Below are 13,553 nucleotides of genomic sequence, written 5' to 3'. Positions count from 1 at the left end.
CAGAAAAGTTATCCACAAAGTTGGCTATGCATTTTTTTTTAAAAAAGATCCTCGTTAGGGGAAAAATAACATAATGTTTCTGAAATTTTCCTGCCTCTGCCTTTTCAATTTATTACTGCATTTAGAAAGAAAGTGGGTGCTCAGTTCAATGGGCAGAAAGCTTCCCCCATTGACACATCTGTTTAAAAACATTCGACGTGCCTCTTTGGCTGAGCCCATCCAAAACGGAGAGGAGAATTTGGTACCTGTCCCTGGGTAACTCCCAACGAGGGTCTTCTGGCAGTTCATATTCAGAGACCCCGGTCAGCATTGGAGTCCCACTGGAGGAGAGCCTTGAGGGACGCACAAGCATCACGCCAGAGTTCATGGAGGAACTGGAATCAGCCGAGACCTGCACCAGAGGAAGGGAGAGAGTGGGGGTTACCTTTGTCAAAGTCTTCTTGAGAATATGCAGTTGGGAGCTTGGTAGGGGAAGAATTGCCTGCCCTCGAACCAATCAGGTCGCCGTTTGCTGGAACTGGGTGCCCTTCCTGCTATAAAGATACTTTTAAGATCTTGGGATTTGGGAGAAGACTCATGTATCAATGGTTGACCGTTGACTTTGTAAGCAGAAGGAGCTACGTTCATTCCCATGAATGGAAAAACCTAGAGAACCTTCTGCTTGGTGGTTCTGGAAAGCTACAATCAGCAAGTTTGTACAATACTTATCCTTAGACCAGGAGTCTCCAAACCTGGCAACTTTAAGACTTCTGGAGCTCAACTCAGCCAGCTATGCTACAATGCTATGATAAGTATTGTGTAAACTTGCTGGTGGCTATGCTGGCTGGGGAATTATGGGAATTGAAGTCCACAAATCTTGACGTTGCCAAGTTTGGAGACCTCTGCCTTAACCAGGGTCCAATTTGGAATAAAATGGCTTCCTAAACTCCAGTCTCCCCAGAAATTGGACTACATGAGCATTCTACAGCCCTTACCTTCTTTCTTGTAGCCACAACATTTAAAATGGATTTAACTATTTTCCTTCCTCTCCATTGGCCTATGCCAGCACATGTGTTGCTCGATAGGGCTGTGAAACCATCTGAAGGGATGCTTCATTCTGTGCTATCAGCAAAGTGTCCCCGTTTGAAACAATTCCGGGAAGCTTCTGAGAAGCCCAGCATAGCTGTCTGAAGACTTTTTTGTAAGGCCATCTTCATGTCTGTGCATGTATGTTTGTGAATATCACTTCTCCAATCAGCCTATCAAAAGCATTGTCTGCGCATGCAACCTGAAAGAGCCTTTAAACCATCATGCATACTAACTCCTACTTAAGTGCAGGAGGAGCAAACTAGCTCTGGATCAGAAGAGTCAAGAGAAAACGTCTGGACCGGCCCCTGCAAACTAGGCCCCCAGCCTCAACCAGCAGAACTGCAGAGATAAAAAAAAATCGCAAGGATACAAGATCAAAACAGCCACCTCGTCCTTCCTATTCTTTGCAAGCCTCCACAGCAAATTAGGGCTGGAAGAGACTAGCAAGAGACAGCAGCCACCTTAACACGGGCCGCCTCCTCTGCCTGCGTATCTAAACTCATTCATAATGTCAGACTCTTGCTTCTTCCAAGCACAATTATCACAGAGCCTCTTTAGAAAGAATTTTCGAGAAGAGGTTATAAAAATTCCAGCAACTGAACTATTTCCCATCTACAGCCACCATGTCCCCAAGCTACGATAGGGCAGGAACCTTTTTCTAGTTGTTTTTCTAACTGCTTCTCATGAAGCTTGCAGCTGGCTCTTTATGTAAGAATCTTTAGAATTTTATCAGTCTGGGAACCAACTCTTAGATCAACTTCACAACCACCAAGGCCCCAGTTTATGAGAGCTTCATCGGAAGCCAGAGGGTTTCAGGGCAAGAATCTTGAATGCATTAATATAAAACTGCCACTAAATGAGGAAAGAAATACAAAGCAAGGGTGGCTCACAGCAGCCCCAGGCTTAAATTCCAGAGGAGGTTAAGTAGCTTTTGCATCCTCATGTTGGCATAAAGCCACCAATTAATTTAAGTGGCTTGGTGTAGTGTCCAATAAAGATCCTTAATTAGCCATGCCATGCGGAGGATCTGAATAGCTTTTGCTCAGCTCAAGAAGGGATCCTGATGCAGAATTCCTGATACATGCTGGGAAGCTGGCAAACCACCTATTGTTGCAGCTGAAGACCAGATATTTGCACACAGGCAAAGTTTGCAAGGTGACAATTGTTCCGCATCAGGGACTGCCTTTTTCAGATGAATTTTGGTTTAACGGATGCCGTTGTTGTCTTCAAAGAGTTTATTTTAGGGTTGATCACTTTATCGCTTTGTCATTTCTACGGACGGTTGTGTTTGTGTTGATTCCTGGCATGCTGTGCTGAGCCCCACTGTGAGAAACAGGGGTATCAAAAAGTAAAATGAAATATCCTGCAAACTCCAGGAGTAATAAACCTGGATGTATAAAATGGAGAGCCTTGTGCAGTAGCTCTCGTAACACGACACCCATCTTGATGGCTTCCAAGCTGGGCAGGGCCCTACTTTCGCGTTATATGGACAGTCAAGATCACCTCTGAGATTTTTTAACTTCCTTCTCAGGTGAGGCCCGAACTCTCGTTAATGAGACTTCAGCATTCCTGCAATATTTCAGGTGGTTTTAAAACAAAACTGTCTAAATTGAGGGGAGAAGGGAGAATTTTGGGAACTGGCAGCTGCTCTCATACTCATAGGTGCTACATCTTTTAATCTCTGCCCAGATCTTTTGAGTTTCTTCTTTTCAAAGAATGAAAACATAAGCTAAACAAGGCTGGGAACAACTCTTTAGAATTACACTTGGTCCTTAACTTACAACCATCCATTTAACGACCATTCGTTAACAGCCCTGGAAAAAAAATGACTTATGACTGGTTTTCACGCTTATGACCATTGCAGCATCCCCATCATATTTCATGATGGTTGAAGTTTCCTGGGGTCACGTGGTCGCCATTTGCAACCTTCCCAGCCAGCTTCTGACAAGCAAAGTCAAGGAGGGAATCCAGATTCATTAACAGCTGCTGCTATTCACTTAACTGCAGCGATTCACTTAACAACCAAGGCAAAAAAAGGTTGCAAAAATAGGGCATTACTCACAACAGCTGCCTTGCTTAGCAATGGAAATTATGAGCTCAGTTGTAGCTCTAATTTGAGGACTACCTGTTATTTTAATCCCTTCGTCATACATCTTCCCCAGGTCACATGACTAGAGGGGAGGCGGGCTTAAGAATGGAAGAGTCAGCCCTATTCACAATGGACTCTCCCAAAGAGATGCATTGGGGGACCTTTTTCCGGGAATTTTTTTTCCTCTACAACCTCTCTCTAGATCTGGATCATTTTAAAAACAATTTCTCTTTTGCCAGATTATCTTCCTCCAGACCAAATTTGCTTCCATTCTGCTATGTTTTCAGAGAGTTATCCAGCTGATGGATGGACAAAGTCCCAAGGTCCTTGAACCTAATTTCTTTCAGCTTTTTGCTGGGTTGGTAGGACTAAAACGATAAGGAAACCTTACAGAGCAAGCTTTCTAACAATTTTTACAACCCAGGACAAGCTACTATGGGTCATGTATCCTACAAGGAAGGGAGATTAAGAAAGGAGCAGGCAGCAATATTCTGGGCTACTGCCCCACTGCCTCTCCCATACTAATGGATGGGGGCATTTTTATCCACAGCCCCTTGCCAGATGGAGCTCATTTTCAAACTCCATGTTCCTTTGGGTAGCTTCGTCCTCCACACTGCATTTGTTCCTGTTCTATTCAGATTTTGGAGAGTTATCCTGCTAGTGCAAGGGTCCCCAACCCTTGATCCATGGACCAGTACCGGGCCGCGGCATGTCAGCAACTGGTCCGCACAAAGCAGCAAAGCCCCATCTGCGGGATGCAGGCAGCACACAAAATCATGCATCCTCCGGTCCGTGGAAAAACCTCTCTCCATGGAACCGGTCCCTGGTGCCCAAAAGGTTGGGGACCTCTGTGCTAATGGACAAAGTATTGAAACCCCACTGAACATCTTCTTGACATTTTGTTGAGTTGGAAAGAACAATAGGTGCCTCTGATTGAGGTGCAGCCTGCTTTGCTACAGTCTGAAAGGGGGATTATAGGTTGCAGTCAAACCCCCTATCTACTTTCTGTTACCTGTCTGCGCAAGGGGATGCTCTTGGCCAGTTTATGGACAGCCAACTGGCTGTTGAAATCGGTCTTCTTGGTGGTACTCTTCATCTTGTAAATGAGGACAGTCACGATCATGCAGGAGATGAGGAAGCCCCCCGTGCAGTAAATGATTATCTCCAAGTACAAAGGGGAGGCCATCATAGCTGGTTTGTCTTCTATAGCTGAATCAGTATAAAGAAAGCATTAGCACAAAAGATCCTCAATCAAGAACCGCAAGGCTAGAAAAATCAGTGGGGTCAAAAGGACAGCACATGCCAAGCTTAGCATGTTGGTCCTGGCATGGCATGTTTGTGAGTCTTGACCAACCACTGCTATGGTTTAGTATAATACTTCAATCAGGGTACTAGTGCTTGGTCAAGAAACTATAATTAAAAAACAACAACCCTGGCTTAGTACAGAGTCTGTACCATTGAACACGAAGCTGGGATGTTTCTGTAGGCCTCTGCATGACCTTGAAATAAAAGAGGGAGAGGTGATACCAAAGACTTTGCACCTCTCAACCCAACCAGCATCACCAATTCAGTTTCCAGAATGGACTCGTGTAGGATATGCTGGAATCCCTTCCTTTAGACCAGTAATTTCACATGTGGCTACTGAGTCTAAAGAAAGTCCATTGATTTTGTTTGATGTTACTGCAGTGGCTGTTTCAAAGGAGGCTAACTTTGACCTTGGGCAGTGCAACAGGATGCAATCTTTCATACTCTTCCCTCCCAACTCTCCACTAATAATAAATGCCTGAAAAAGGGTTTCCAGCTCATTCATTTTGTCCTCGTTTGTAAAAGTTGGCTGATTTGAAGACCACATCCTGCTGTCAAATCAGACTTTCCCAGAATGATACAAGACCAGGTTTGCACAACGGATCTGTCAAGGAGATCAAGTGGAGCCACTTCTGCTGTTGCACCAAACTGGAAAAAGTTTTCGCTCTGAAATATTCTCAGCAGCAAAACAGTTTCTGAGATGGCGGTACTACCTTACCTGGCTTTGTTCTAGCTAGTGCCACTGCAGCAACAGCTTAAAACTTGACTATACATTGTATAGCTATAGTACCAGCAAGGGAAAAAAAACACCTGCCGGTATTATAACAATATTCTGAATGTATTATGCAGAGATACTGAGTAGAGATGCAATGCTTTAAAAGGGGATGAAGCAAGAAATCAAAGTTTCCCCCCCCTCCCCACTCCATCTTTCCTTTCCCAAAATAATAATAATAAACAGAGAATGGCCGTGGGGATGGGTTGAGGAGGGGAGAGGAGATGTGATCAAAGAGAATTAACAGCCCTGTTATCATCTTTCCCATTAAAGATGGCAGGGCTCTGAATGGGTGGAGATGGGACAAGGAGAGGAATAGTGAGCCCTCATAACAGAACAGACTTGGAAGGGGGCATGAACACAATCTAGAGCAATAGTTCATGCCTTTCTCCCCAGTCAGTTATCAGGTTCTTGCCGGCCACCTACTGATGGCTGGAAAAAGAAGCCTCACCAGGGCAGCAGGTCTGTCCACCAAGAGAAACTCATGCAAAACCTTCTAGCCCACAAAGAATGCAAGATTCCAATCTACCAAGGCAAGATTCCATTCTCATTCAAGGCCACGTAGGAATAAGTCTTATTTTGGGTCTTGGGGTACTTAGTCTGGGGTAATCCGCTCTTGGGGGAGGGAACTAGGAACCACAGTGGTCCCATCTTCTCCTATGTCTCTTGCATGGAGATAAACCGGGCAAGGGAAAAATGGATCTCCAGTTCCTCCAAGCTGAGTGGGACAATTCGCCACAGCCAGCACCCCCCCACACACACCACCACCACCCCAAGGCCATCTCGCAATGGGACAACTTGTCGCGGACAACTCACCATGGGCAATTCTATGTGGGATGACTCAATGTGATAAATCTCATCCGCCAATTGCCAGTGGCAGGTTGTCCGTGGCAAAACGGCTGGGGGAAGACGGCCATAGCAATTTGTGATGGACACCCTCCAAGTTGTTTGTATCCCTTGGACAGAGTTTGTTCACGTGGATGTATGTATGCAACGATGAATAATTATTGCAGGATTGCGTTGACTTCTAAGTTGGTGTCTTTGTATATTTATTTTATTTATTTATTTTATTACATTTATATACCGCCCTTTCCCGGAGGACTCAGGGTGGTTTACAGGGAATTAAAAACCAAAAATACAAAAGTTAAAACCAGTTTAAAAAAGATTAAATTTATCCCTGTACAAATAAAACCCCAATTAAAATAAATTAATCCTCAGTATATGTGGACCACACCTGGAGAGAAGGGCAGCCACTGCCTCCTTTAGTTTTATTGTGATGAAAGTGGGCAGAGCTCATTACTCAGAAGAATGAGAAAAACCGTGTGCTGTGTGTTCTTACTTGCACACACAGGGGAACATTGACAGGCCCTGCAGCCCTGATAAAGAGCATTATACAACGACTTCTTTGTAGGGACTGTGGCTCATTTGCTTTCTTTTTAAAAAGCAACACAGTTTTCCATGATGCATTTGAGCATTTACAGACGTGCCTCCAATTTGGAAAAAGTTTGGAAATCAAAGGATGTTGCCCCGACTTCTGTCCTGGGTTTCATTTGGCTGGCCTCCTACCATTTTAGAGTCCTTCTCATAAAGCTCCTGGAATTGAACCTTTTGGGCCCTGTGTGCCAACTCTTGTCTTCTCTCTGCCAAAGACAAAGCGAAGCACAGAAAGGGCGACGGCCTTGCTTGAAAGAATGAAACTGGCCTATGACAAACCTGGATCTAGCCTCTAGTTGAACTCAAATTAGAAATGAACAAGACCTTGGCCTGCGAGAGCCACGATGGGGGCTGTGATTATCCCAATTTGGCAGATGAGAAAATAGGACCAAATGAGAGGGAATGGCTTACCTGCAGGATGATAGGGACTCTCTCTCCTAAACAGGGGCTGCCAGATGCATTTTGGTTAACCAATATACAATGCCATCCATAAGAGGAAGCCAATTGGTGGGGGCCCTCTACACTCCTCCTCCTTCCCTACCTCCAAGGAGCCCGGCTCTTGCAAACCATGGCCAGCTACTTCCCAAAGCTAGTCCAAGAGACAGCAAGGAGACAGAGAAAGGAACAGAACCGGTATATACCTTCTAGAACTGTCAACCATGCAGAGTGATGCGAGATCCCAATAGAATTACCCGCCAAACAAGTATATTGCCCTGCATCCTCAAAGGAGACATTCCTTAAGTGAAGGACTTCCATTTCTTTGTCAGTTGTGTTAACACCAGCTGTCTAGAAAGGGGAGAAAAATGGAAGCAAAACAAAACAAAAAGAAAAAAAAAGGAAATAGGACGAGCAAATGTAAGACAAGCTGAAGGAAGAGTAAGGAGATAACATGCCTCTTAAAAGACTCCTGAAGGACACAGAGACACCACTGTAGCCTAATGACAGACAGCCTTAGGGCAACCACCAAATCCAGGCTGGCTTAAAGCGGGCAGTGTTAAAAACAAACAATAAAACAACCCTTCACCATATTGAATCTCCCTGCCCATCGACATGCTGGGGGATGGGCCACATGGAAAAATGGACCTTGGGAAGGCGAAGACCAGCTTAGTTTCACGGCGTGGGACAGGACACGGGGTGGATGGAAATGGAAGAGGCAGAGAAGAGAGAAAGGTTGGGGGATAGAGCTGACAGGCTCTTGAAAGACAAGAGGGAGCAGGTTGTTTCCAATAGGAAGACACCCAAGAGAAGCCGCCATTTTGTTTTGTCTGGAAAAGTCAAGACAGCTGCAGAATTCAAAATCAGACTTACTAAAAGGAAGGCTTGCATCACTGACAGCCAGGTTGACAGCAACGGGGCAAACAGTGTAACACCCGCACAAAGGTGCATGTCTTTTAAAGGAGGTTTTGATTTTGCTGTCTCAAAAGGAGATCTAGGTTGAGACAGCAATAACTGAAATATTTAATCATTTGGGAAGAAATGAGATCATTATCCGTATTCTTCTGACCAGTTTATAACAGAGCCCCGATGGAGAGATAAAAAAATAATAATAGCCCCACAATTTGGTGTTCAAGCAGAAAAATTTTAGGAATAGTTTCTCACTTCTAGTTTAATTCATAAAGGAAGAGGATTAGGAAAAGGATGAATGAAACAACACAATATTAGGAAGAAGAAGAGAAAAGAGCGTGAAACTAACTGATCGGCCGTTCCGAGGATTTTTCCATGGCTTATGGCACCAGAAACAGAGGAGAAACAGGAGAGCCACAAAAGTTTGGTTTTTCCACCACTAAGAATCGCCCAAAGTGGCATTCTTCCCGTTTACCTTCAGCCATGGGTCTGGTGACGGTCAGCCACGCAGACTGGTTAGCCTCACCAATATAATTGGAAACCTTACAAACATACTCCCCGCTTTCAGCCTCTGTCACATTATAGAGGGTCAGCACTTCCGCATCAGAGCTATTAATTCCCGAGTGCTAGAACAAGACCAACAACACAGGAGTCACTGGGAAGCCAACGGATGGGCTTTGCAGCTCTGAGATAATACCAACAACCATACCACCACCTCCCCTCGCCTCAACCCAAAACAAGGGGTGGGGCACTCCCAGTTTCCTGGCTTCTCTCATTTTGAGGAAGTTCTAGGGCAGGGCTGTCCAGTTTTGGCATTTTAAAGATGCATGGACTTCAACTCCCACAATTCCCCAGCCAACTGGTGAATTCTGGGAGTTGAGGTGAGGTTCACGCATCTTACAATTGCCAATCTTGGGAAAGGGGCACAAATTACATCAAACCCATGTCTTGCTTAAGATATACCTTGTACCAGACATCGGTAATAACAAGAGGCTCATGGACAGCAGTATTATTCCTAGACATAACCTTGGTGTGTCTAGGAATAACGCCTTAAAAGGGATTCCTCCCTTTTAAAATTTTCTCAATGTTTACTTTTCAAAAGATTTCAGTAGGAAGGTGACATCTTGCATTCCACAGCACTGGGCCCAGATCATTTACCAAATGTCTTTGAGCCCCTCCAGGGATGTCAAGAACATCTCAGGGGCCCAGTATGACTTTTGGTAAATAAACGGTGTTTGCCTGTGATACTCAGTGGCATAGCCATTTTATTTATTTATTTATTGAATTTATATGCCGCTTTGTCAATGGTGAAGCCCTCAGTGGCAGCCATCTTGTGAATGCATCCACCATATGTTTCCAAAGGTCCACCCACAACCTTAGCTTACAGGTTGCCACCCTAACATATGCTAAAGGAGGAAGTGTATTAATTTTACAGCTATGTGGCCCAGTTCAGTTCCACAGATGCAGTTTTACCAGAAGACACTGGGAAACTTCATGAAATTTTTCTTGGCATACAAGGATATTTAAAGCAATCTTTAACACTTGATAAGGAGAGCCTCAAATAAAAGAAGTCCCTGGCCATTTCAGAGTCTTCAACAATGTGTACTCAACAACTGCATTTGATTCTATTTATGGTCATAGACATGAACCATGGCATCTGAGCTTCATTCAAGCAGATCTCCTTCAGAACCTGCTTCCCTTTTGTAGACTTATCTAGAACTGCCAAGTTCCAAACTTAACCCAAGTTGACACGGTCTGTCTGATTGACCGGACCCATATTATTTCTTCAATCCAAGCTACATGGCCATGTTTCTGAGATGCATCATAAGCTTCCCCTCCCAATCTTTAAGAAATAAGCCTCAAATGAACTAAAATGTCACATCACCCAAGTTGAAAGGCCTTACCTTCAAGACCTGAACAAAAGGCAAGTTATTTGGTCCAATCTTGCTTCCATTGACTTCAATGTGCTTCAGCCATTGGATGTGGGGCTGAGGGTCACTATAGACCTTGCAGACAAATTCCACATTGCTACCTAATGAGACCGTCTTGTTAGCTGGGAGCCCAGCTTGTAAGATAGGCCGGTGAGGAGATCGCTCTAGAAAAGAAACAGGAGAACAGAGTTTCCAGCAGGCTGATAAATGGAACAGAAGAAGGCATGGTGAGAGAGTCCATATCACTCTGCCAATTTATTTTGAAGCTGCCTGTCAGTCAGGAGTGTTCACTCCAGAAAGAAAGAAAAAGGAATGTTACAAACAAAAGTAGAAGCTTAGCAAACAAAAAAGTAAATTACAATAAATGTTATAACTTGAGAGAAACTTAAGCGAGCAATCACTTTTACCTAGACCAAACAAAATATTAAAAATCCGTATCAGTTAAATCTCCCAAGGATATAATTCCATTCAGGATACAAAATCTCCATTTCTGGTTCACTTGTGAATTTGATTTTTCGTGATCGTGGCCTGCATTAGGGGCATGCATTAGGGATATACTTTTTAAAATAGATATTCTCCTTTGCAAGCAATCTCTCGGGGTTTTGGAAGGACTCTTCCACCACATTCTAATTTTTGTGTGGATTTTGCTTTATTTTACACTATCCAAAAGTGGTGCATTATAACATTCTGGAAAAAAAATGCAATGAATAACAGTAGAGGGCTCCTCAGTGTCAGTCTGGTGAGTTAGTTACTTATTTATCTTTTCCTGAATTCCACAAAAAGGAAGCTCTAATAAGATGGTCCATTGCCTGCTCACTACTGCTAAAAGGAAAAGGGAAACTGTACAAACTACACAGTCAGGTTCCACATCTCTCTGCATTTTGAATACTCCTTTCTCTGCGCCGTATTGGAATGCTAGAAAACCAGTTTGAAGAAGGGGATTTCTGCCGCCCAACTAACAACTGAAGAAAACTTGAGATTTGGAGATCTTTTGAGATACCAGAGGTGCCTCTGGATATCAACTTAACTGAGGCAATTGGAACTCATTTATTAATAGCATCCCCCCCCATTCCCAAGGGGAAAAAAACCCCAATCCTCACCTCTTTGACATCTTCCTCACATCAACAATGATTCTCTTCTAACATGACTCTCAGAGAATTCTTTTTTAGCAAGATTTATTGAGATGCCATGGATGGAGTTACAAAATCCCAAGCAGAAAAGTCCTTTCCATGTCATACCAATGTGCACCAAAGTTCATTAGGCTGGGAGCTTCTCTCTCTCCCTCTCTCTCTCTCTCTCCCCCTCTTTCTTCCTTCCTTCCTTCCTTCCTTCCTTCCTTCCTTCCTTCCTTCCTTCCTTCCTTCCTTTCTTTCTTTCTTTTTTCTTTCTCTCTCCGGCTTTCTGAGAACTTGGGAGCTGGGATGCTTTCCATTGATAAAGGACCTTGCAGGTGGTTCTTTACATGACCTTCTCATGAATCTTTATGAGAGAACCATGCCGTAGCCTTTTATGATGTTAAAGGTAAAGATCCTCTTTTAATAGGCTTGCTTTTTGGCGATTCTATGGAAGCATCAATATTTTCTTGGCAATGCGGAGCAGCAGTTGCCCTTTTTCCATTTAAAAAAAAAATCTTTTCAGTCTATTTTGCAGCTCTAATATTCTTTCGTTGCCTCCCATTCAAATGCTAACTAGGATGAATCCTACCATTTTAGCTCAGAGAAGGTCAGCTAGGTAGGGCTACCTGCTGAGACTTTACAATACCTAGGCCTTAAATAAGCTTTATACTCCCCTTTGTGCATGTTAGACTGCAGGGGCAAATTTTGATTATGCAGTGTTGGGGGAGAGAGGGAGATTCCCGAAGCTGCAAATTTGATGGCAGATAAGGTCACACGTGGGTCACTTCTATGCTTAGAAGTGTGTTTTTGAACCGCCTGGCCAGAATGCTCTAAAGCGGTTGATTGAACCCCGCGGCTAGTCAGATGCGGATCAGAAGTGGAGTGAGTGTGCAGCCTCTTAGAAACAAAAGAGAATTACGACAGCTGGCACAGAAACTAAAGTTGTCTGCCTTCTTCACATCTTCACTTCTGATGTAACAAAGCAGGGATTAGGAAAAAAATGTTTTCCCCTTTAATTACAAGAAGCCGGAGCCAAAAAATCCTTTTTCTTTTCATTATAGCCTGTCACTTATTAAAAATATGAAGGGAATATGTCCTTGTTGCTGCTTGTTAATAGTTCTCAGCGAATGTCTCCACCTCTGTATTTTACAGTCAAATTCCACTTTGAGAAGGAAGTATCACAGGACCAGCCCTTTCTCTGCCAAAAGCTGTGATTACCTTGGATTAAAAGGCAAACTTTTGCAAAACTTCACATGACTGTCCTAATCTGTAAGGAATAAATGGGCCATGTTTTCAATCTCTGCGCCCATCTGGGTTGCTATCAGCTTCATTAGAGAGACCAAGCTGGGGGTCTCTTAGCATGAAAGCCAGCGTGAAGCCTTCGTGCTAGTAGTTGCTTCCTAAGACACCCCATGAAATAATACTTAGATTAATCTATTTCCCCAAAGCAAGAACGAATTAATCCTAACATCTCGGAGTTCATTGCCTATGGGAAATGCCACATAATATGAAGCAATTTTTTTTTAAAAAAATAACAACAACAAAAAACCCTATTGGGAAAAATGAACAGGTTAGACCAGAAGTTCCAACAAATATTTAGTTTCTATCTGTGGATGTATAGTAATAAAAAACAGGTGTCTGGTCCAAGGGGTGAAGTGAGGATTGTTTTTCATTTACTTCTCTAAAGCTACCTATTCTATATTCACTTCTCACTCCCCTTTTTCTCCACTATGGATTTCAGTGAGCTCAACTGAACCTGAGAACATTTCATTTCGTGGAACTGGAGTTGGGCTTCAAAGGGGCAGGGAAGGTAGCAGAGATGGCTGGCTACCTCTTCATTGGAAGTCAAAGGTCAAACCAATCTAACAAGGCCCTAGCTGATTAACAAAGAACCAGACACCATAGTGAGTGAGCATTAACCAGCTCCTTTGTTCCCCCTTGCAAACTATTTCCTTTGGTTTGCTCAGTGTAATCAAATTAAATTGCATTCTTAATGCTTCATTTAGTGGCATTTAGAGCAACTCCACAAAGGACTGAGATCACCAAGCCTAGGTTGGGAATCAAGGCTAATAAGGAAATTAATTGGGGAGGCTGATGAGAAAAAGTTCTTGTATAGCCTCCGAAATTACCATAATGTGACATGCAAGAAGGGACAAAGCCTTGTGTTTGAGGGGTGAAGCCAGTCTTCTGAGTCCACCCAGTGGAGAGCTAGTATGGATGAAAATTAGAAAAGTGAATTCTTTGGAACGGCCTGTCTTTGGACAGAGAGGCAATCACAAGCAAAAGGCAGCATTCGTTTCTTCTGCTGCCTCCAAAAACACTTGGATGTTTTTGGAGAAATTCTGCCTATACCTTCTAAGCATGGCTGGCTGAGGAATTCTGGGAATTGAAGTCCACGAGTCTTAAAGTTGCCAAGGTTGGACACTCCTGATCTAAGGAGTTTCCAAAGACCAAAGAAAACAAGCAATACACTGTAGAAGAACAGGAAGAGCTGG

General features: G+C 43.5%; 1 protein-coding gene across 1 annotated transcript in view; it reads right to left on the bottom strand.

The window, feature by feature from the left end:
• Positions 1–13,553, bottom strand: part of FGFR1 (fibroblast growth factor receptor 1) — a 92,101-nt gene that overhangs the window by 12,588 nt on the left and 65,960 nt on the right. The window contains exons 7-10 of the mRNA XM_081333918.1: positions 9,917–10,107; positions 8,488–8,638; positions 4,170–4,366; positions 246–391 (exon numbers count right to left, since the gene is read on the bottom strand). Of these exons, the coding sequence (XP_081190044.1) occupies positions 246–391; positions 4,170–4,366; positions 8,488–8,638; positions 9,917–10,107 (685 nt within the window). The remainder of the gene's footprint in view (positions 1–245; positions 392–4,169; positions 4,367–8,487; positions 8,639–9,916; positions 10,108–13,553) is intronic.

Source organism: Vipera berus (assembly GCF_964194415.1).
Source record: "Vipera berus genome assembly, chromosome: 8".
NCBI lineage: Eukaryota > Metazoa > Chordata > Lepidosauria > Squamata > Viperidae > Vipera > Vipera berus.
Note: the sequence above shows the minus strand (reverse complement) of the source record. Positions and strands in the feature narration are given on the sequence as shown.